The 25,952-nt window shown below is 44.3% G+C and overlaps 1 protein-coding gene across 1 annotated transcript in view; it reads left to right on the top strand.

Moving 5' to 3' along the window:
- LOC110489921 (POU domain, class 6, transcription factor 2) overlaps positions 1–25,952 on the top strand; it is an 85,911-nt gene that overhangs the window by 46,013 nt on the left and 13,946 nt on the right. The window contains exon 5 of the mRNA XM_021562935.3: positions 17,873–18,016. Coding sequence (XP_021418610.3) covers positions 17,873–18,016 — 144 coding nt within the window. The remainder of the gene's footprint in view (positions 1–17,872; positions 18,017–25,952) is intronic.

Genomic DNA, 25,952 nt, shown 5'->3' with positions numbered 1-25,952 from the left:
AACATTAAGCAAGCAACTCTTCATGCATACATTCATCCATGTTTCTCAAATGTCATAAGGTTAGGCTTAAGTTTAGGCATTAACTTCGAAGTGTTAAGGTTAGGCATTAACTCAGAATGATTAACGTAAGGGTTAAAACAAAAGTCTCAAAACAACTTTCTATTGCTGGATTCAAACATGCAATCTTTGGCACTGAACGCAGATGCTTACCCTAACCTTAAACTTAAGCCTAACCTTAAAATGTGGAGTTAATGCCTAAACTTAAGCCTAACCTTAAAAAAAAGGGGCCGATAATGAAAGCACTTACATTACTCAATGATTGATTACATTTCTCTAAAACAGGCTACATGTGCACCACCACGTCAGAACAGTAGGCTAAATTATGAGGGGGAAAGGGACCAAATTATTAGGGTGAGGCACATGGGCTACTAACAACTTACTACACAACATACACTTAGTATTACTTTCTTAGCTACAGTATACTGTACATATCTCCCTGGCATATTACATAATTTATGCAGCAGCATACAAGAGTTTTGTTGTGCTCACTTGAACAGGAAAGTGGCGAGGCGGTGCTTCTTATGAGCAAATTTTGTCATCTAACTTTGTCATCAAAGTCTGCCATTCTCTGGATTTATGGTGCTTTCATGACAACTGGGAACTCGGAAAGAAACAAGGTCGAATCATGACGTCAGTGATCTTCAGGTCGGAGCTCTAGAAAGAGGCCAGAGATCCCGACTTGGAATTCAGAGTTGGATGACCGTTCAAAATGTGTTTTCCCAATCGGAGCTCATTTTTTTTTTCTTCAGAATTCCCTGTTTTTTTTAACCTACTGAAGTCTGAGAATTCCCAGTTCAGAGTTTCCAGTTGTTTTGAACGCGGAAGAAGTCATGCAGGATTGACAACATGGCCAATGTATTCAGACTTTTCTGGCGTATGGTGTTGCATATGAATGTTTATCCTTTTAAGCTTGGAAAAGAGACTCTTAAACCCTGACTTGGACCACACACCCACTCCACTGAATAGCAGGCTAGTGATTGTTTTGCAACTCTTGCAGTTGGCTACTGATTCTTTCCAAACTCATTCTTGAATTTGAGATTTCCAACTTGTTGTGTAATGTTTATGTCCAATGGCCTATGAGCACCGATGTGTTTTATCTACAATTTCTCTTCATATGACAAGGATTGGAAAGGATTTGCCAGTAGATTGTTGACTTGATTCATGATGATGACTGCTTGCCTAGCTTGTTGGGTAAGATTTTGAAAGTGTAATGTTGACATGATCAGTCCAATCAAAGCTAATGGAGATGTTTCATGATTTGACGTCATTTTATCTGTAATGACCAATGACCCTGAGCCTGCTTGGATGGGCACTTCTAACGTAAATCAATGGCAGCACCCAAGGGGCCTGATTTTTCGAGCTCTCCCTGTAGATTTTGTGGTGACGTGGTGTCCCCATAAGTGACAGAACCCTGAGCCAATCACGGCGCAACCAGAGAACATTACCAACCCCTACGCTCCGTATTTTCCCATTGGCTGCCCCACCACCAGAGAAAGCACTGAGCTAGGCTGAAACACCTGCATTTTGGAGCTGCCTTACTGAAGAAAGCAAAAAAGAGCCCATGTTTGTATGCAGCTTTATTCACTACGTTTTTACATTGTTTTCAAACTGATATGTGACACGTATTAATGCCAAAATGACATCCAAATCAGGCAACAACACCACAAAAATATATACAATATATACAGAAAATTTCGCAAGTTTACTCTCTCGAGAATCAATACCTCTCGAGAACCTCTCGAAAAGAACCCTTTGCTATCGCCACTGTGAAAACGTCCTTTGTATGGCGAGGGCAGCACAAATATCCACTGGCTTACCAATATCCACATTACAGTGGATAAAGAAAAACAAAACGGTTGCGTTGAGACAAGGCTCCCTTGTTTTTGTTTCAGTAGAGCAGCCTAGCAGCCCTAAGGTTATTGGTGGACTCTCCACAGTTTAACGCGAGTTTCACTCTCCCCACTCCTCAGTGTGTCTCCACCACAGAAGCCTCCACTATGCTGCTACCTCTCCCACCCTTCTCCAGCATGCTGAGTTCCAGGAAGTCACAGGCAATGGCCTCAGCCTCCCTCCACAGTGATGACAAATAGACAGGGAGGGAGATTATGAAATTTGCTTAAGTGTGTTAATAGGCTGATTGCTGCAGCCCGGGCTGAATTTGCTGGAAGTTGATTGATTAGAGGCGTAGGTTTTCTCCACGCCCAGCAGAGCTCAGGGATTTGACGGGTTGCGCGGCGCTCGCCAAGTCTGTTACAGCGGAATTGATCTTAATTAGATCTGAAAGACCTGCCACAGCAGAATAGTCACAGCGATTAAAATGAAAAACAGGAGAAATTACTGATCAAATTAATCATAATGTCGGGCTACAGCTGTAGGTCTGGTGTAATTTGCCAGTCCACTGAGTTACATCGGCCCCGGCAGGGAGAGGCAGAAGAGGGAGAGAGAGGCTGCTACATACTGATCCGGCGGCAGCGGGAGGCTTAGGCCAGCCCATCAACTCTCTCTTATTCAATTCGCTGAGCCCGGGTCCTCGTGACCCCTGTGTGCCATCCACTGGAGCTAGCACACACACACACACATGTATACACACATATGTTGTTTGCATGTACACACACACACACACACACACACACATAATAATAGAAAAGTAAAACACGTAATAACAAAAGTAATAATAGATACACATTGAATAATGATAACTTGTCTATGTACAAGGGGTACCAGTACATAGATGTGCAGGGTCACGAAGTACATACATGCATTCTTCCACATGTTATCATTCTCTTCCATTCTTGTTTTATTTGTATATTTTTCTGAGTTCTCATTTGTCCTTCCTCCCCGTTCCTGCTTTTCAATAGAAACAAGAATATCTCTTTGCACAAACTGTCTGGTTGGTTAGCTCCAATGCGCAGTCTGCCTGAACATTATCTGCTGTTTCTTGTTGAGCAACAACTTCCAGAGGCTCATGTACAGTATCTTGTATTTTCCAGCCTAACACTATCTTTTGTCTTGGTCTGGGCTGTCCTGTCACACACTATGTGTTGTGTGTTCACTAATAGCCCTTGACCTTGGCGTAGTGTCTAGCGGTGTCTAGCTCTGTGGTTTCAGGGCTTACAGTATGTCCTGTCTCTATCCTCCATCCTCTATCCCTTCGTCAGCTTCCTGCCGTGTGTCTGGCCTCCCCCCTGCAGTCCTCTGCTTTCCTCTCCTCCGTCCCTGTCAGAGCTCCACACTGGGCCTGTCCACTCTTCTCTTTCCCACCATCCCACAAACTCACTGGGGTAATTACACCCCAGAGCCCTGCTCTCTCCCTGCCTCCCTCTTGTCCCAGCTCTCCACAATTTACCATCAAAATCTCTTTCTCTCTCTCTCTCTTCCTCAGTGGACCCCGACATCACAGGGCCGCGGGGCCTCAGACCCACAAGTGCTGCAATTACCTGAGCCCTCTCTCTCCATATCCTTTTCTCGCTCCTTCTTCCTTCTCCCCACTTCTCTCCCCTCCGCTCCTGACTCCCCGTCAGCAGTCCCTGGCAATCAGGCTTCATTAGAGCCCTCTCGTGAAAACCCATCGTCACCAAGGTCAGCACCTGCCAACCACAACAGGCTTTCAGGGGCCTGGCTGTCTGCCCTCCCTCCCTCCCTCCCTCCCTCCCTCCCTCCCTCCCTCCCTCCCTCCCTCCCTCCCTCCCTCCCTCCCTCCCTCCCTCCCCTCAGTCGGTCTCCAGCCCATCTCAACTGCTTTTGTCTCCAGCTGAGGCTCCTTCAAACACCCGTGTCACTGTCTTCCGCTGCAGCGCACTTTTTCCTTTGTCAACCGCTGTTAGAATCAGAATCCTCCAATCTGCCCCTTTCCTCTCTTTCTGGTGTTATTCCCATTATATTAACATGTGTATTAAAGGGCTCTTCCACGTCGATTCATTGATTTTCCAGATCAGGTACGCGCCTGCAGCCCCTGACAATTCCACCGTGTATTATATCTAAATTAAAATGACATGCCCCTAGCATGCTTAAATGTACCCGTGATTTCCATTTTCCGGACTGACTTAAGTCTACGAAATTGTCCATTTGCGTCTCAGAAATCTCATGAGAAAATTGAATATTCTGTAGTGAACAAAAATACAGTGTTAGAAGTCATAGGCTTAATACACACACCACTGTCATATGGTCATATCGCAATTAACTACTAATGAATTAAATACGGCAGAATTGATATCAAATTTCATAAAGCACCACATCAGATGAATTTGTTGTTTACAAATATTACTACTTTTTATAAACTTGTGTGTAATTGTGCTGCTGGGTTCTGTCGAATGAAGAAGGCTCATGTGTAGTGCCGTCACTGCCGTCTAGTGCTAGAAGTAGGGCCCTGTGAGTAGTCGGGATCCTTTAGCTGCTCAGGTTGGGAGGGGGTGGAGGGAGGTAGTCTCATTAATGCACAGGGGATCCGGCTCTTAAGAAGGCAGAAAATTGCCTTACGTAACGACCTGCGCACCACCACCACAATTTAGAAATACAAATGTGCACTGTTGACTGAAGCAGAAAATAAGACTGTTGCCCATCAACAGACAGCGCCACATTTTCCATATGAATAATTATACTGCATAAGGGGAGCCAGATGAGGGAAACAGCCTGGCCATGACAGCACTGCTACTTTTATTTACTTCAAATGAGAGGGATTAGGGCCAAGGAAATATTCAGACTCAGGCCAAAGACATTTGGGATAAGTCCCAAAAATAAGCATATTCATGTTTACTATATTTTCTAAAAAACAATTATACTTGGAATCAGGAGAGAATAAGCAGGAAATTCGGAATCCTCCAACCAGGATTTATGGAAAACCTGTGAATTTATTTTAAGTTCCCGGAATTTTGCAATTACTGCCATTCTTGAATTAGGGATGTAACAAGCAGGCAGTGGTGTAAAATAATTAAGTAGTTATTTTGGGGTATCTGTACTGTAGTTTACTATTCATATTTTTGACTACTTTTACTTTTACATTCCTAAAGAAAAGAATGCACTTTTTACCTCATACATTTTCCATGGCACCCAAAAGTACTTGTTACATTTTGAATGCTTAGCAGAACAGGAAAATGGTCACATTCGCACACATAAAGAGAACATCCATGGTCATCCCTACTGACCCTGATCTGGCCGAGTCACTAAACATACTCTATATATACAAAAGTATGTGGAAACCCTTTCAAAGGAGGGAATTCTGCATTACACAGTTGAAGTCGGAAGTTTACATACACCTTTGCCAAATACATTTAAATTCAGTTTTTCACAATTCCTGACATTTAAGTAAGTAAAAATTCCCTGTCTTAGGTAAAATGTCAGAATAATAGTAGAGAGAATAATTTATTTCAGCTTTTATTTATTTCATTACACTCCCAGTGGGTCATACGTTTACATACACTCAATTAGTATTTGGTAGCATTGCCTTTAAATTGTTTAACTTGGGTCAAACGTTTTGGGGAGCCTTCCACAAGCTTCCCACAATAAGTTGGGGGAATTCTGGCCCATTCCTCCTGACAGAGCTGGTGGAACTGAGTCAGGTTCTTGGGCTCCTTGCTCGTACACGCTTTTTCAGTTCTGCCCACACATTTTCTATAGGATTGAGGTCAGGGCTTTGTGATGGCCACTCCAATACCTTGACTTTGTTGTCCTTAAGCCATTTTGCCCAAACTTTGGAAGTATGCTTGGTGTCATTATCCATTTGGTACATCCATTTGCGACCAAGCTTTAACTTCCTGACTGATGTCTTGAGATGTTGCATCAATATATCCACATAATTTTCTCTCCTCATGATCACATCTATTTTGTGAAGTGCACCAGTCCCTCCTGCAGCAAAGCACCCCCACAACATGATGCTGACACTCCTGTGCTTCACGGTTGGGATGGTGTTCTTCGGCTTGCAAGCCTCCCCCTTTTTCCTCCAAACATAACGATGGCCATTATGGCCAAACAGTTCTATTTTTGTTTCATCAGACCAGAGGACATTTCTCCAAAAAGTACGATCTTTGCCCCCATGTGCAGTTGCAAACCGTAGTCTGGCTTTTTTATGGAGGTTTTGGAGCAGTGGCTTCTTCCTTGCTGAGCGGCCTTTCAGGTTATGTCGATATAGGACTTGTTTTACTGTGGATATAGATACTTTTGTACCTGTTTCCTCCATCATCTTCACAAGGTCCATTGCCGTTGTTCTGGGATTGATTGGCACTTTTCGCACCAAAATATGTTCATCTCTAGGAGACAGAAGGCGTCTCCTTCCTGAGAGGTATGACGGCTGCGTGGTCCCATGGTGTTTATACTTGCGTACTATTGTTTGTATAGATGAACGTGGTACCTTCAGGCGTTTGGAAATTGCTCCCAATGATGAACCAGACTTGTGGAGGTCTGCAATTATTTTCTGAGGTCTTGGCTGATTTCTTTTGATTGTCCCATGATGTCAAGCAAAGAGGCACAGAGTTTGAAGGTAGGCCTTGAAATACATCCACAGGTACACCTCCAATTGACTCAAATTATATATATATATATACTAACTACATGTATGGGGACATGTGTATAAAATCGAGCACACAGACATGCAATCTCCATAGACAAATATTGGCAGTAGAATGGCCTGTACTGAAGAGCTCAGTGACTTTCAGCGTGGCACTATCATAAGATGCCACCTTCCCAGCAAGTCAGTTTCTGCCCTGCTAGAGCTGCCCCGGTCAACTGTAATGCTGTTATTTGTTAAGTGGAAAAGTCTAGGAGCAACAACAGCTCAGCCGTGAAGTGGTAGGCCACACAAGCTCACAGAATGGGACTGCGGAGTGCTGAAGCGCGTAGCGAGAAGAAATTGTCTGTCCTCGGTTGCAAAACTCACTACTGAGTTACAAACTCCCTGTGGAAGCACGTCAGCACAATAACTGTTCGTCGGGAGCTCCATGAAATTGGTTTCCATGGCAGAGCAGCCGCACACAAGCCTAAGATCACCATGCGCAATGCCAAGAGTCAGCTGGAGTGGTGTAAAGTTTGCCTCCATTGGACTCCGGAGCAGTGTCTCTGGAGTGATGAATCACGCTTCACCATCTGGCAGTCCGACCGACTAATCTGGGTTTGGCAGATGTCAGGAGAACACTACCTGCTCGAATGCATAGTGCCAACTGTAACGTTTGGTGGAGGAGAAATAATGGTCTAGGGCTGTTTTTCATGGTTCGGGCTAGGCCTCTTAATTCCATCGAAAGGAAATCTTAACTCTACAGCATACAATGACATTCTAGACAATTCTGTGCTTCCAACTTTGTAGCAACAGTTTGGGGAAGGCCCTTTCCTCTTTCAGTATGACAATGCCCCCATGCACAAAGCGAGGTCCATACAGAAGTGGTTTGTCAAGATCGATGTGGAAGAACTTGACTGGCCTGCACAGAGCCCTGACCTCAACTCGATTGAAGACCTTTGGGATGAATTGGAACATCGATTGCAAGCCAGGCCTTATCGCCCAACATCAGTGCCCAACCTCACTAATGCTCTTGTTGCTGAATGGAAGCAAGTCCCGCAGCAATGTTCCAACATCTAGTGGAAAGCCTTCCCAGAAGAGTGGAGGCTGTTATAGCAGCAAAAGGGGGACATATTCCATATTAATGTCCATGATTTTGGAATGAGATGTTCAACGAACAGGTGTCCACATACGTTTGGTCATGTAGTGTACATGCTTTGCCCCTGGCGATCCGTAAATTAAAAAAAAACATAAAATATTGCTGTCTGGTTCAAAATTAGGAATTTGAAGTGATTTATACTTTTACTTTTGATACTTAAGTATATTTGAGCAATTATATCTACTTTTAGACTTTTACTCAAGTGGTATTTTACTGGGTGACTTCCACTTTTACTTTTACTCAAATATGACAATTAGGGACTTTTCCCACCACTGCGAGCAGGTTTTCTTTACACAGCACTCTGTTACTATGTACAGCGACATGCTCACCTATTTGCTGCTTCCCATCTGTGTTTTGGTGCTTGTTCCTCTTCCCCAGCCAGCCAGCCTTCCTCTCCCACTGAGTAGAGAGTAGAGGAGTAGAGTAGAGGAGGCTGAAGAGAGGAGGCTGAAGAGAGGCTGAAGAGAGGAGGCTACCAGCCCAGAGCAGACGGCCAGTAGACAGACTTGGTGCCCAGATCAGCCCACGCTCACATTGGGTGCAACACACAGTTGAGCCTTGGAGATGGGGAGCTGAGCCAAGGCTCACTTAACAGTGGATACAGAATAGGGTTTCTTTAATTATGAGGGTAAGCCGTGACATTGAGTCCCCCCCCCCCCCCCCCCCCCCCCCCCTCCAGTGGGCTCCCAGACACAGGCTACGTTCTAAGTGCTCTGCTCCACTGAGGAGGCCAATCCTCCCGCAGGGCGCGATTCTGCCACCTGTAATTTCTGATGCCCATTAGTGACCGCAAACAGAGCATCGGGCTCACACAAGGAAAACAGCCGCATCGCACAGCAGCAGCAGCGCAAAGAGCCTCCTATTTTAATTGAATGTTATTACATTATGGCATCATGCTAAGACCAAGTCAAAAGTCAGAGCTAAATATGACCAGAAAATGTTTTATTTGCATGTTATGTTGGAATTAGATGATCTAATTCACGCTTAATGGGGGCACTCAATAGCTGTACTCTAAACTGCTGATACACCATTGGAATACAGGAAAGGGAAGCTCCATCATGCATTTGTCCAGGTGGGTGATCTTCTGCCCCATTTCCTCAGCAGAGTGAAACTGATATGGACGATTCTGTGAATGAACCAGAATTCAAAGTCAATAATTTTACTTAGTTTTTCCTCAAGCAATTTTTGAGATCTGTGTTGAAACGATCTTATGGCCGAACAGCAATGCTCAAATGCTCAAATCCGTTTACGGAACATCTGATCGTTTTCTTGCCTTGGTACCTGACTTGCATATCTTTGAACCACCTTTTGTGAAACTTTCAATCCAAATGTCATGGGTGAATTCAAAGTTCATCGTTAAGGGTTCTGTTCACAGAATACAACGCATTGTTTTCGTCAGAAGAGAAATGTGTGCAGTTCTGTTCACAGAATACAACGCATTGTTTTCGTCAGAAGAGAAATGTGTGCAGTTCTGTTCACTGTTTCCAGCCATCAGTAAATACTAGTGCACAACATTATAAATCACCCCATCAGTGTCATACCATGCAAATACAATATATGGAAGGATCTAGGCCATGGAGGCCGTCTAATTGTTAGGATTTTTTTACAATATTGCAGACAAGCAGAGAAGGAAGTTCCATTATATAGCGTTGCATTGGAGTGGATTTAGGCCTATACATTCATATCAGTTGTGTTCCTCCATTGTATTCACCTTTCCGTCTTTCTATTGTGGATAGTGTGACAGAATACAGGGAATTGGATTGTGATGATACTGATGAATGAATCCTGCACACAATGTACTTATGTTTTGCAAAAAAAAATGCAATCAGGCATAATATTTGATTTGATGTGTATGAAATTGTTTGGTGAAATATTCATAAAAGGAGATGAATTGCCCATAATTCTGCAACCTTTGGATAGTTGTACTTTACTAACAGCAAAGAAAATGTATTCATCTACTGGGATTTTTAAATACTAACTTTCTGTTTTGTCTGCTTGGACTCAAGACACACAGTAAATGTGGCTGTGTTCATCTTTTTGCAGGCAGTCGTGTTCTTTTGATGAATCTATTTTCAGTTTTGACGGTGTAATGTGGTCTGGATGAATGTATTCATGTTTTGAGAAGGCAACTTACTGTTTTGCAAAAGGCCACAGAGTTCTGTGTCTTGCCGACTCTGTTTTGAAAATCAACAACATTGTTCCAAAAAAATGCTTGTACGCGTTTGAGAAAAACTGAAACGTGTATGTGTGAGAGTGTGCGTGTGTCTGTCTCCGTGTGTGTGTGTGTGTGTGTGTGTGTGTGTGTGTGTGTGTGTGTGTGTGTGTGTGTGTGTGTGTGTGTGTGTGTGTGTGTGTGTGTGTGTGTGTGTGTGAGCGGTGGGGTTTATTGATCTGGGGTGACCACGTCTCGGCCATGGAGCGCCTCTCTTGTGATTAATCTCTGGACTCAAGAGTCGACCAATGACACGTGACAGGCCTCCCCCTCAATCTCCCTCATTTCTCTTCATTAAAGGCTGTGTTGTTGGACACCACAGAGGAGAGTAATCATTTACCTTTATTGTGTTTATAAAGCTGGATCATGGATGACCCTTCCTATATTGAATTGAGGACATGGAAAGATCACCGGTCATTGATTAGGAGGATATTAAAGTCATTCAAATGCTATATTTATATGTCAAACAACAGCAACGTGAAAAGAGATGGCATTTCTACCCCAAATGAAAAATAATGGAGGCTACCGTGATCATGTCATAAAAAATTGCCAAAGTTAAGCAATACATTTTGTTTAATCTTGTTAGGTGATTGCTGTTCCTTAACTTTTTGGACAGAAATGGTTGAATGCACGCCCAACATAATTTCATTCCTCTCCAGGGGTTGTTTTCCAGACAGTAAAGCCTGGTTGCAGACTAAAAAGCACTTCCTAATATGAAGAGTCTCCATTGAGAATGCTTTTAAGTCAAGGACTGTTTAGTCTGTGTCCGAGGAACCAGCCCCTGGTGATTTACCATGTGAATATCTGGTTTTGTTATTCAGTGCATTTTTGACCGGATGTTTCATTTTTCACTTACTTTTGTGGTAAACTGAGAAGTATACGCACAGACCAGGAACGCAATGCCTCCACTTCACACTCTCAGCCAGAGTAATACTCTCTCTGCCGTTTCACATCTGCAGCAGGAGAGGCAAGGTGGCTTTAAGCAACAACAAAAAAAACTCATGTTTCTCAACTTTACAACCATACGGAAATAACTGCACCAAATGTCACTTCGTGAAACCGGAATGGTCAGCGAATTTCCACGAATAGTACTTCATCACATAGCCAGTGGCCGTAAATGTAACACACCTGGAAAAAAAGACTAATATTATGGACCATTCCTCAAGCGGTGGGAGGAATTAGAATGAAAGGGATATTATATGGTATATGTTGTAGCCACACAGTCTGTGGCCCCTCTGAACAGAGGAAATTGAACATTATAGTCCCCGTTGTGAACTCTCAAGCCCCACAATTATCAACGCGTGAGCGAGAACAGGTTTTACTTAATGATTCAAGCCGTTGCTCATTTCACACGAGGCTAGCGAGAGAGGAGATTGGCGGCTACTCTCCTGCACTCAATCATCCCTTTATAGTTAGCCCCAACCTTTCCACGACTCTGCTCTTCCTTCATTTGCATTCTGCCTCATTCAGTTCATTAAATATGGCCATTCTCCCCGCCAACTTAGGATGTCTATTACCTGGAGTTAATACATCTTATTTGATCAGCCCAACCACCCTCTGTTAACTAGTTGTCGGACTGCTGGGATAGGATGACATCACTCCGTTAGCAAGCACCACTCCCCACTCCCAGCCGTCTCTGGTCCACTGCCAGTAGAATGGTCCGTATGGCTACTGTTGTCTTGTGGTGTTGTATTGTCACAGCGTTTACTGTCCCTGGCGTTCTGTACGCCTTTCTAGCTTTCTCTTCCCTCATCGTCAATGTTCAATGTCCTTTCCAATGTTGATTTGTGACAATGGCCCATAAGTAGAGTGGTAACAGAGGCCCATCGGTGGCCCAGAAGGAGCTCTGAGGACCTAGAGTGAAGGCGCAGTGTGTGAGCCTCAGTCACCCCAGCCAACCCAGGGACTAGAGGTGTTTGGGAGGGCCTAATGGCATTTCGATGTACATGAGCCTGGTGGCGGATGCGAGGGGAAGGAGGTTGGGGCAAGGAGGGGAGCTGTTTGGGGAAGATAGGCCCAGCAGAGGACTGGCAGACAGAGAGCGTGCTTTCTCATGTCACAGCTGATTACATTCACTCAGGAGTGGGGAAAGAAGAGAGGGATGGAGGGATGTGCGAGGTGGGGCTGGGAAAAATGGAGCGAGGGATGGGAAACTTCTTTGTTTTTCCTCCTGAGATAGACGCCCGTTCCTCTCATCCAGAAGCGATAACGCTATTGATTGTTCATTTTCCCTGTTTGGTTCACTTTGCCATACTTTTGGCTGAGTGATGCCGAGTATGACAGAAGGACTTAAGATGGATGTGCTACTTTGACAGATGGGCTATGTGTATCTGGCTGCATTCAATAGCATTACTTTGCCAGGCTTCCTTCTAGTGCTATCAACCCCATTACTACACGAGGACCCTCTCAGACAAGCTGAAGTACATTATTTTCAATACTGGTCAGATATACTGTGCTCTCATGTACAGGTTTGCTTGTCCATTACACATGCTGAGTATGCAATTCCACTATTTTCATCCTACCGTAATTGTCCACTCTTAGGTGGTTTGGTCCAGTTTTGTCCAGCTAAATGCTTTCTGATAATGACCATATAAGGAGCTGGGAGAACTGAGGACTATAATGGATGTTGTTCCAAGCTCGTTGGTAATGCTAGAACACTCTGTTTTCCTTTTCCAATACATATCGCTGCAAAACAAACAGATAATTATGTTTTGCTAAATTATTGTGAGTTTTTCGGGGAGCTAAACGTCAAAAAGTTGGCGCGCCGCATGCATCAAGCCTATCAAAACTAAAGTCCCATGAGATGCTTCCTTTTTGTTGTCTGGCCCCGGTTGATACCCATTACCTCTGCTGCGTTCTGTCCCGTTGTGTCCCCCGGGGGGGAAAAAAGTTATTAACTTAAAAACAGGCACATAAGAAGAGCCAGCCCAGAATAAACTCCAGTTAGTTTGTGTCAGACACTTTAGTTTCCAAAGGGGGTTTCTCCACGCTCACAGAGTGCCTATTTTCTCTCCTATTCCAGAGATTACACGGGTTACTGCCCCCGGGTGACCCTCATGGTCAAATGGCAACAGCACAGGCAACAACAGTGAGCATAATAGAGCATAATAGTAATAGTCCTCAACTTTTGCCCATGGCGAAAAACATGTTTTTTTAACAACGTGACTGTTTTATCAAAGAATGACCTACCTTGAATCGAGGACCTTGTTTTCTCTATACTGACCCCTACTCCATGTACTGCACAGTACGTATAGCGTTAATATGATGAATAAGGCTTATAGAGACTGATGGTAAGTAGTAGCGACTGGAAACATCTGTGGCTGGTGGTCCACTGATGATAACCTGCTATGTGTCTCAAACTGGTGTTTGGTCCTACAGTGAACCTGACTTTACATTACACAGCATCAGAAGACGCAGTACTCCCTGGTGACTCCAGAATATGTATTTATGCAATTATTTAATGTCATTATCAGGCTCCTGGGGCTCCTGTTTGTGTGTTATTGGCCCGATACAGCCAGGGTGAGCGACTAGTGAGATCCATAACACTCCATAACCACACGATTCACCAACCTATTGACGGGAGAATGAAAAGTCTGGAACACAATGGTTTACATGGCGGCCCTGCAAACGGGAAGATCACTATTTATCTCCTGCAACACACGCAATCAACACAAATGCTGGGCCAGGTCTGTCATTTTCTGCTTCCTGTTGCGATGTTGAGAGGAAGCACTGTGGCGGAAAATCACCTGTTTAGGTGTCAAACACCGCTATCCCCCCTCCTTATGCCTGGCTCTCCCTCAAACTGCTAGCCATATTACCCCATACAAGATCCTAGGCTACAGCCCAGTTGGCGCTCTCGTTTTACCTGGATTTACTAGAATAACAGCCTCTGAATAGCAGAGGGATATCAAACACAATAATACTACCACAAACAGTTGTTCAGCTGCCCACTTATACACTGTAGCTACACAGGACATAGCACCATAGTTTCAAAGCACAAGAGTATCATACACACACACACACACACACACACACACAAACACACACCGGGTGGGAAATTTACTCACACACACAAACACACACCGGGTGGGAAATTTACTCACACACACACAACACACACTGACAACGACATGGCTCGGGGCCCTGGGTCTAAACCTCAGCCTGTGCAACTGGGTTCTGGACTTCCTGACGGGCTGACCCCAGGTGGTGAAGGTAGGAAACAACACTGATCCTCAACTCTGGGGCCCCACAAGGATGCGTGCTCAGCCCCCTCCTGTACTCCCTGTACATCCATGACTGCATGGCTACGCACATCTCCAACTTAATGATCAAGTTTGCAGACGAATACAGCAGTGGTAGGACTGGTTACCAAAAACAACGAGACAGCCTACAGGGAGGAGGTGAGGGCCCTGACAGAGTGGTGCCAGGAAAATAATCTCTCCCTCAACATCAGCAAAATGAAGGAGCTGATCGTGGATTACAGGAGACAGCACAGGGAGCACGCCCCCATCCACATCGACGAGGCTGCAGTGGAGAGGGTGAAAAGCTTCAAGTTCCTCAGCGTGCACATCACTGATTATCTGAAATGGTACATCAACGCAGACAGTGTGTTAAAAAAAGCCAAATAGTGCCTCTTCAACCTCAGGAGGCTGAAGTAATTTTGCTTGGCCCCTAAGACCGTCACGAACTTCTACAAATGCAACATTGAGAGCATCCTGTCGGGATGTATCACCACCTGGTACGGCAACTGCCCCGTCCACAGCCGCAGGGCTCCCCAGAGGGTGGTGTGGTCAGACCAACGCATCAACGGGGGCACACTGCCTGCCCTCCATGACATCTACAGCACCCAGTATCACAGGAAGGCCAAGAAATTCCTCAAGAACCTCAGCCACCCGAGCCAAGGCCAGTTCACCCGCTACCATGTAGGCGGAGACAGTACAGGTGCATCCAAGCTGGGACCGAGAGACTGAAAAACAGCTTCCATCACCTACAATCAGTACCCTGTCCTGAACCTTAGTTACTGTTCTAGCCGGCTACCACCTGGTACTCTACCTTGCACCTCAGAGACTGCTGCCATGCCCACATAGTCATTGAACACTGGTCACTTTAATAATGTTTACATACTCTTTTACACACTTTATATGTATACACTGTCTTCAAGTCATGGCTCATCCTATATAACTACTTCTGTACACACTTTTTCTATTTGTATACTGTCCATACTGTCTGTACACACCATCATATTATATTGTGGATTCTGACATTGCTGGTTCTAATATTTCTATATTTGTTCATTCCTTTCTTCTTATTTTTTGGGGGGGATTTGCGTGTATTGTTTTGTATTGTTAAGTTTTACTGCACTGCTGGAGCTAGGAGCATGAGCATTTCGCTGCACCCGCGACAACATCTGCAAAATATGTGTACGTGACCAATACATTATTGATTTCATTTGATTTTGATTGGACGCCAACTACATCAGGAAGTCAAGTGACTCTGTCAGAGCTGATACCGTTGTCTGTTTACTGATCTAGACCTCTCCGCCTCCACATGAAGCCTGGCTCTGCTCTGCTCTGCTGTTGTGTAGACACCCCTCTCTACATCCTCCTCCTCTCCACTGTGCCTCTATCAGGCTAGCACATCACCCCATGGGATTACCAAATACACATCATCAAGCCAGTTACATGAGGACATCCTCTTTATCAGACCAGCATAACCAAAACGCCTAAGGGCCTGATATTTAAACGATAACATAACCAAATCCTCTCTGTCTCACCTGGGCTTGGCCATTGTATCATTTTGACAATGTCATGCTAAAAAGGCTAAGTGACACTGCATACTTTATCATTTAAAAAAAAGGAGTCTAGACACACTATCAGTTTGTCTAGGTACCAATCTCACTCCAAAGACATTTTGGCATGAAGGCATCTTGCCACTCCATGGGGTAGCCAGGTTATTTTGATCCTGTTTATCTTGAACTCCCGCTGATTCCATGAGATGTAAAAATCAACAAACTATTGCTATCTCCATTGACATGAGCTTCAATATGATCAAAAATGAATGAGATAAGTTTAGAAGGTTAGAAGTCGGTCGATATCATCGCAAAAATGGAGATCCAAAATGACACGAGTCCTTCAGGGCATCCATTTCACTGTAGAGTGACATGTTTTCAAAACGATTACTGAATGTCAAGTAATGAAATATATGCTTCCTCCTCTGTTTTGTTCCTCTGGCCTTTTACTACCCTCCGTAGAGGAAATTAATTGTAAATTATGAGCCTCTGATTGGAACAAGATCATGGAAGAACAAATCAAATTGTCAAACGGTATAACCCTCCAAACACATATGGAAATGATGTGCAAATGTTTTATCGTGTGGAGATGATGACAGATGTCAAGTAGCCAATGACGAGGAAAAGCTTGAATGAACTCTCCAATGTGCTGTAAAAGGTAAATAACTAAAGTGGAAAGATATTTCTTCTTAACGTTTCCTACTGAGGTTGCTCAGAAGGACGAACGGGGCATGGGCACATAAGAAAGAAAATACCTGTGATTATCTGGAGAGAAAGAAAAAAAAACGGATGACTTTCAGACTAGGGGACGCAATATCAATCATGGCCAATTTGAGGCCACCAACATGAAATATGATTTCATAAGACAAATGCAGTGTCATTCTTAATGTGCTTAACCTTTACTGTCAATGAAAAAGTATTGATCGTTCTGTGGCATTTTTTTTCCTCCGTCATTTGATTTCAGAAAGCGTAATAACACATGGTGATGGGGAACAATAAAAGATGAATGGCAACTGAACGCTCCTCAGTTTAACAAAGATCAAATCCCCGTAGAGCGATTGTGTGGACAGAAAAATGAGTGGAATTTGTGCCTGTGCTGGAGTAGTTTTTGATATTGTCCAGAACTATCTGAATGATAATATATTTCCATTACTCTCTAAGTTATCTATCTACCTATCAATGATGTTTTTGCATGACTGTAACATTGTCTACTCGGCGTGATATATAAAGGCTATATATGAATTTGAGTGATTACATTTCTCCTGCCCCACATCCCTCAGCTGTTTACCAAAAAGTGGTGTGGTGATGGCTTTGTTTTGGTTTGAATTCCAGATTGCCCCTTTAAGGTGCTATTAGTCTGTTCAATATTTTCTCCAACCATCTTTGAATATGTATTAGCCCTCTGCATAACATTATTGCCAACCAGGAATAGTTATTCACAGCCTAAACAGAATTTCTATTATTTCTCTATTCTCTTGAGTCATTGGACGATCTCCTCTGCCGGCCTGCTATTTTTTCCCCCCCTTACTCAACCTAATAAGGCTCTGCTCTGCTGCACTACAACCAAATCAGCAGTGCATTTTCACCCTCTAATAAAGTGGTTAGCTTGATTTATCTGGGTGATCTCATGCTCCTACGAAGCTGGAGCTCCACAGGCTCTGCCCACACGGGAGACGTCCTTTACAATCACTTGGCCTGTCCACCAGTTCCAGATGAGTCCATTACAGCCAGGGTAAACGCGGTCATTTTTTTAAACCCTGGAAAGGAGCAGTGTGGTGGCCCGGTATGGTGGCAGGTTGATTCAGAGTGGGAGCGTGTTGAGATGGTTGAGGATACAATAGCTACCATGGCTCCTTCTGTCGTTAAACCGTCATGGTCTGGTGCTGTCCGGCCTCTGCAGAGATGCTGCAGGGCCCTGGGGGAGCCCCGAGGGCCACAGGAAGTCCTTAGACTGGTAAAATGGGCACTTATTCACCGGCCCACCCCCTCTTTGTGCCCTCCCGGACCCCACCCTGTGGGGTGTCAAGCTTCTGTCAAGCTACTTCACTTTCCTCATCCTCTACTCTCTTCCATGTGTGTTTACTTACAGTAACACTTGGAGAACACTGATCACTGGTTCTAATTTATAACCAAACGGTAACCGTCATTAACGGTATGATTCTGTCCCTGCAGTTGAACCCTCTGGCCAGCCAGGCTGCGGTGGCGGCAGCAGCAGCAGCTATGGGCTCTATGGCCGGATCCCAGGTCTTTGGCAACACCCTCTCCAACCTGCAAGCTGGAGTCACGGGGCAACTGGTCACTAATGCACAAGGACAGGTTAGTGATCTTTACCAGTCGTAATATCAAAAGAGGTATCCTATAGGTTTCACAGTGTTCATTAGACCTGACTAGAACTACTTGTAAATGAAATGCGAAAGTTATAGTGGGGGAAGATCACATCACATAATGATGGTTTCACTGTATTTTCCATGTTCTTAAGTCAATGTTACACTGTACCAGTCTTAGAAAACACTTTCCACTAACTAAATACACACAACACACAATTCCAAAGACTGGATGGTCTCAATATTTCATTTTCATATGTAGTAATCCAGTTTGGGGGTTTATTTATTTCTTTTTTAGCTGTGTGTTATGTGGCATTCCTCCGCGGCAGCCATCCTGCCATATGTTAAGCTTTTTGGGAATAAACAAAGCCCTTCCTCCTCTTATCCTCATGCACCCGTCGCAGTAAAACGCTGACCTTGTCATATTTACAGGGTGGCTGCAGAATTGTTCCATCAGTAGCCAGAGGCTTGAACGATGGCGCTTGTCAGAGTGGGGCCCTATCTAATGAATCATCTTATCGCAGGTGCACACGGCGCATATTAAAGGGAGATCGCATGGACAATGTGCCCTTTCACGCCAGCCAGTTATTTACCTTAACCCCTATTTCATCCCTCGCTCTCCGCCCTCCTCCCGCTATCCTGTTTATCACTCAATTAAAACCGCGGCCCGGTGAATACCTTTTGTGGTTTTATGATAAGACGGACCTAATTCCATGCTTGTTTGTGTAGGAAGTCTGTAAGGAGTAAGACTTGCTGTACAGGGAAGAGTTTGTCAACATGCTCATGACAGAGCAATGCACATACAGTTGAGGTTGGAAGTTTACATACACTTAGGTTGGAGTCATTAAAACTCGGTTTTCAACCACTCCACAAATTTCTTGTTAACAAACTATAGTTTCGACAAGTCGGTTAGGACATCTACTGTGTGCATGACATAAGTAATTTTTCCAGCAATTGTTTACAGACAGATTACTTCACTTATAATTCACTGTATCACAATTCCAGTAGGTCAGAAGTTTACATACACTAAGTTGACTGTGCCTTTAAACAGCTAGGAAAATTCCAGATAATTATGTCATGGCTTTAGAAGCTTCTGATAGGCTAATTGACATCATTTGAGTCAATTGGAGGTGTACCTGTGGATGTGTTTCAAGGCCTACTTTCAAACTCAGTGCTTCTTTGCTTGACATCATGGGAAAATCAAAAGAAATCAGCCAAAAAAAGTTGTAGACCTCCACAAGTCTGGTTCATCCTTGGGAGCAATTTCCAAACGCCTGAAGGTACCACGTTCATCTGTGAAACAATAGTACACAAGTATAAACACCATGGGACCACGCAGCCGTCATACCTCTCAGGAAGGAGACGCGTTCTGTCTCCTAGAGATGAACGTACTTTGGTACGAAAAGTGCAAATCAATCCCAGAACAACGGCAATGGACCTTGTGAAGATGATGGAGGAAACAGGTACAAAAGTATCTACATCCACAGTAAAACAAGTCCTATATCGACATAATCTGAAAGGCTGCTCAGCAAGGAAAAAGCCACTGCTCCAAAACCACCATAAAAAAGCCAGACTACGGTTTGCAACTGCACATAGGGACAAAGATTGTACTTTTTGGAGAAATGTCCTCTGGTTTGATGAAACAAAAATATAACTGTTTGGCCATAACGACCATCGTTATGTTTGGAGGAAAAAGGGGGAGGCTTGCAAGCCAAAGAACACCATCCCAACCGTGAAGCACGGGGGTGGCTGCATCATGTTATAGTGATGCTTTGCTGCAGGAGGGACTGGTACACTTCACAAAATAGATGGCATCATGAGGATGGAAAATTATGTGGATATATTGAAGCAACATCTCAAGACATCAGTCAGAGGGTTAAAGCTTGGTCGCAAATGGGTCTTCCAAATGGATAAGGACCCCAAGCATACTTCCAATGTTGTGGCAGAATGGCTTAAGGACAACAAAGTCAAGGTATTGGGGTGGCTATTACAAAGCCCTGACCTCAATCCTATAGACAATTTGTGGGCAGAACTGAAAAATGCCCGTTTGAGCAAGGAGGCCGACAAACCTGACTCAGTTACACCAGCTCTGTCAGGAGGAATGGGCCAAAATTCACCCAACTTATTGTGGGAAGCTTGTGGAAGGCTCCCCAAAACGTTTGACCCAAGTGAAACAATTTAAAGGCAATGCTACCAAATACTATTTGAGTGTATGCAAACTTCTGACCCACTGGGAACGCGATGAAAGAAATAAAAGCTGAAATAAATCATTCTCTCTACTATTATTCTAACATTTCACATTCTTAAAATAAAGTGGTGATCCTAACTGACCTAAGACAGGGACTTTGTTATCTTCCGACTTCAACTGTATCGTAGGCTACTTATAATTGTGTATGACTGTAGATGTTTTTCTATGTTTGTCCACTCATACTGTAAACAGCTTGTGTGAGTCTGTGTTAGCCCTTGATGCTAAATGCGGCTAATGAGACAGTGTGGGTTTCCCTGGTCTGGGAAAAGGTGCCGGGGCCACAGGGACAGATCGCCATGGAGATGCATTTGATGGGATGCTCTGTGCTTTTGTAGTGTATCGGCGACTGACATTGGCTGACATAATCAGGTCACTGAGACGGTCAAAGCCCTGGGCTACAGTCCTTTGCTCCCCACCTCATTATTTCAGAGCATTATTCAGTCTGAGCACTCTGAAACGTGCACCACACTTTACTAACGTAGCCAGGGTCCCCCCCACCGCACACGCACACGTGCGCACGTACAAGCCGACACCCCTCTTATACTGGGAAGGGAACATTACAGAAACTAAATGCATGCTTGGAACTTGACTGGGAGACAAAACAAACACTGCCTCAGAAGCTGCCCACCGTAAAAGCAGAAATGGTGTCGGTATGTAGATTCTCAAACAGGAAACAAAAGAATAGCTTTTATCAGACTTTGGTGTTTATTTTGCTGGAAGAAGGATAGAGGGACTAGACTAGCTCGAATACATGTCCACTTCTTGAATATTTATTCTCTAGCTAGGTAAGACAACATTGTGATAGCGTTGTAACTGTACTAAAGCGCAAGGAATTTGATAAAAAGGTATCTGTGTGAAAATCCCTGTCCTGCTTTGATTTTCCTTTCTTCTCCTAATAGAGGTCTTTTAATCTAAATGAAGTATTTTTGGTATTTTGAAGAGAGCGGAACACTACAGTAGTGGTTACAGTCATTTACCCTATCACTAATGCCCATTGGATTTCTTCAGGGGCGCAACTTTGGTTTTATACGTGATATAATAATATATACAGTGCCTTGCGAAAGTATTCGGCCCCCTTGAACTTTGCGACCTTTTGCCACATTTCAGGCTTCAAACATAAAGATATAAAACTGTATTTTTTTGTGAAGAATCAACAACAAGTGGGACACAATCATGAAGTGGAACGACATTTATTGGATATTTCAAACTTTTTTAACAAATCCAAAACTGAACAATTGGGCGTGCAAAATTATTCAGCCCCCTTAAGTTAATACTTTGTAGCGCCACCTTTTGCTGCGATTACAGCTGTAAGTCGCTTGGGGTATGTCTCTATCAGTTTTGCACATCGAGAGACTGAATTTTTTTCCCATTCCTCCTTGCAAAACAGCTCGAGCTCAGTGAGGTTGGATGGAGAGCATTTGTGAACAGCAGTTTTCAGTTCTTTCCACAGATTCTCGATTGGATTCAGGTCTGGACTTTGACTTGGCCATTCTAACACCTGGATATGTTTATTTTTGAACCATTTCATTGCAGATTTTGCTTTATGTTTTGGATCATTGTCTTGTTGGAAGACAAATCTCCGTCCCAGTCTCAGGTCTTCCAGAATGGTCCTGTATTTGGCTCCATCCATCTTCCCATCAATTTTAACCATCTTCCCTGTCCCTGCTGAAGAAAAGCAGGCCCAAACCATGATGCTGCCACCACCATGTTTGACAGTGGGGATGGTGTGTTCAGGCTGATGAGCTGTGTTGCTTTTACGCCAAACATAATGTTTTGCATTGTTGCCAAAAAGTTCAATTTTGGTTTCACATGACCAGAGCACCTTCTTCCACATGTTTGGTGTGTCTCCCAGGTGGCTTGTGGCAAACTTTAAACGACACTTTTTATGGATATCTTTAAGAAATGTCTTTCTTCTTGCCACTCTTCCATAAAGGCCAGATTTGTGCAATATACGACTGATTGTTGTCCTATGGACAGAGTCTCCCACCTCAGCTGTAGATCTCTGCAGTTCATCCAGAGTGATCATGGGCCTCTTGGCTGCATCTCTGATCAGTCTTCTCCTTGTATGAGCTGAAAGTTTAGAGGGACGGCAGGTCTTGGTAGATTTGCAGTGGTCTGATACTCCTTCCATTTCAATATTATCGCTTGCACAGTGCTCCTTGGGATGTTTAAAGCTTAGGAAATCTTTTTGTATCCAAATCCGGCTTTAAACTTCTTCACAACAGTATCTCGGACCTGCCTGGTGTGTTTCTTGTTCTTCATGATGCTCTCTGCGCTTTTAACGGACCTCTGAGACTATCACAGTGCAGGTGCATTTATACGGAGACTTGATTACACACAGGTGGATTGTATTTATCATCATTAGTCATTTAGGTCAACATTGGATCATTCAGAGATCCTCACTGAACTTCTGGAGAGAGTTTGCTGCACTGAAAGTAAAGGGGCTGAATAATTTTGCACGCCCAATTTTTCAGTTTTTGATTTGTTAAAAAAGTTTGAAATATCCAATAAATGTCGTTCCACTTCATGATGGTGTCCCACTTGTTGTTGATTCTTCACAAAAAAATACAGTTTTATATCTTTATGTTTGAAGCCTGAAATGTGGCAAAAGGTCGCAAAGTTCAAGGGGGCCGAATACTTTCGCAAGGCACTGTATATATATATATATTACATTTTTTGTCAGATAAACACTCAAAACAGCCTACCCGACTGCTCATAGGCATCCGCATGGTCCTAAAGCACCCCGTTGCCTTGTTTGTATCACATTCCAATGATGAAAATGTAATTTCAGAATATGGGGGGGGGGACATGTTCCCCTTCCCCAGTGAAAGTTGCGCCCTGGATTTCTTGTTAGAGTAGGTTCCAGATAGGGGCTTTTAAAAGCATTGGCTTTAATAATGTGGCTTTAACATGTGTCAACCTGATTATGGAGTATATGTGTCCAGTAATCAACGAAGCCACTCTTCAGTCCCATCTTTGTAATTCAGGCTGTACTGTAAGAAAGAGTTCATTCAATAATGAATTTCATATCAGTACACAGTCTGCCTAAGGAAAGCACTGCACCATTTTACCTTAGTTCCTCAGTATCTAGAGGAAACCTTAGTTCCTCAGTATCTAGAGGAAACATTTCCTCACAAAGGTTTCTGTCATTCTGTATTCCCTTGTACTATGCACAATTTTACCACACATTCTGTGCCATACCTTCCACGGCTCCATAGAGAAACCTATAATATTTTGACAAAGAGAGCAATGGTAAGATCTATGACCTGAAAAGTAGCTAGCCCCAAAACGGTCTGTGATGGGGGAACTCCCAGCCCTGTTAACCCTGGTGGCTGGTCTTTCTGTTTCCTGGTGAAACCCCCATGAGCCATCCATCCCCTTCAATGGGCTTTGATGAAGGCTACAGCCCACAGGGCAGACACTGCTGTTACTAATGCACACTACACCAGGTAGGAACACACACATGCACTGTTAACCTGCATGCACACAACCAGGGAGGGACTCCATTGGAATACAAATCACTCCTGCTCGTGGAAGTCCTCAGAGGTGGAGGAAACATTCTGGCATTGCCATTTTAACTTTTGAACACCTGCTTTAACGATAACAGCAGGACAAATTAAGCCAGGTGAATGCTAGTTGCTGTGCAGGTTTGCATGTTTGTGGAAGATTGTACTGTACCCAACGTTACCTACACCAGTATTCCATTTTAGAGCCAGACAATCAAGAGGATTCGGGAGCTGTATAAAGCAATTTACATACCATGTCCCTTATAAAATTGATATGCTTGGTGTCTTGGAGCTCTAATGAAGAAAGTCAGGATTTCCCAACGCGGGCCTCTATTTCCTTGGCGGAGAGAGGAGGGGAAAATGGCTAAAGATATTGTCTGGCCAGCGTGGCTAACACCACCGATTGGCCTGGCCGAGGAGATGACATGACGTTTCTGTGGAAACGAGAGAAGAGCAGCATAATCTTAATGAGTTCTGCTGAGAGAGAGAGAGAGAGAGAGAGAGAGGGACCAAGGTCCTGACCATTCCTGACACGCCTCACGATTGGGAAAGAAAAGACAAAAAGGAAAGAGAAACATTAAGAATGCTGGTTGGACAAAGCTGACAATACTATTGTTTGTTGCAAGGTGCCACAGCCTATGTTGTTAAAAAATGCCATAACTGGCTGTAGTCTGAGACCAAAGTGTGTCTTCTCCATGGACCTCTCTGTGCATCTACAGGTAAAATGATAATCATTTGTGGGTGCTTATATTTGTTCTGTTATACACAAATGTGTGATGGAAATGTGTTTCTTGCATATCCTAACTCCCCCTGAGACACCCACAGGGAGTGGGGTCACAGTAAAGGTTGTCATTGGTCAGCAATTAGGGTTTAGTGCCTTGCTCAAGGGCTCAGCGACAGATTTTTCACCTTGTCGGCTCCAGTATTCAAGCCAGCGACCTTTCGGTCACTGGCCCGACGCTCTAAACTCGAGGCCACCTGCCGCCCACCAGGTCTTCCCTCTAAATGTATTATGTGTTTTCAAAATCAGTGTCACAATCGACTGCCTTGAGAAACGCCATTGGAGCACTACCATGCAACACCCAGGAAGTCTGAGGGAGAGATGGAGACGCGGCGGTAGCGGCGCATCCGGGGACGAGAGCTAAGCTGTCAGTTCCCTGCCTGTGTTATTACGTTTATAGAACAACCACTTAGTCCAATAAGGATGAATAATTGAGCGGAACAAGTCAACCGCCACAGAGGCACGCGAAGCCAGGCGTCGGGAGGCATGAGCGTCAGGCGGCGCAATAAAATATGCTAAGTGGCAGGAGAGGAGAGCATTACAGGGTGGAATCAGAGCAGGCGACGCGGAGCGCGGAGAGAGAGAGAGAGATAAATTATCTGTCGCCTAATGCGAAGCAACGTAAGCAAATGAGCCGTGGAGGGGATGAATTACAGATTGCCGGCCTACAATTCTACCACTGATCCCTCCACATTACATCAAACAGAGAATGGGGAGAGAGGGGAGGGGGACCGGGCAGAGGGAGGTATGGCAGGAAGAATTAGATTAGCACAGGGAGCAGTGGTGAGATGCTGGACTACAGTATGAAGGGATCTGTTCGCATCTCGCTGTGAAATCATAGGGAGTGACAGGTGCATGTGTAATAATTGAATCCCTGCCTAGATTAAATTATGCCGGTGTCTCATTTATACACGATGCATGAAGTATGGCGAAACCCTGGGCAGCATGAGTTACCAAAATTCATTGTGCTTATGTCCATTTATTTTGCTTTGAATTTTGCCTGCGACTATTTACATATCTATAATTTTAAAAAATAGGAACGTGCCAGCCCAAATCTTCCAGCCTGGTCCAAACGACAAGGTTTGCCACCCCAACCACGTTCACTCTCCTCTGGCATAATGAGCCTGGGTGCTGTTGTTCTGTCAGTGGAGAGAGCAGGCAGAGAGACTGAAGTTGTCTGTCCAGGACCAGACCCCAGATGACATTAACCTTCATCATCGGGAAGAGGCGCTAAGTCCCCCCCTAAAGCGCTACTCTTGGTCGCACTCTGGCAGCTCTGAGAGCTAAAACGCTGCGGTGACACTCTGCCGCCCCTTTTGATCTGCACTTCCTGATTACAGCCACGGAGGAGAGCAGAGGAGAGCTGGGGGTGGGGGGGGGGGGGGGGGATGAA

This window comes from Oncorhynchus mykiss, chromosome 15 (genome assembly GCF_057628025.1).
Source record: "Oncorhynchus mykiss isolate SJ-2025 chromosome 15, ASM5762802v1, whole genome shotgun sequence".
NCBI classification, from domain to species: Eukaryota; Metazoa; Chordata; class Actinopteri; order Salmoniformes; family Salmonidae; genus Oncorhynchus; species Oncorhynchus mykiss.
The sequence above is the reverse complement of the archived record's forward strand: the minus strand, read 5'-3'. Positions and strand labels throughout refer to the sequence as shown.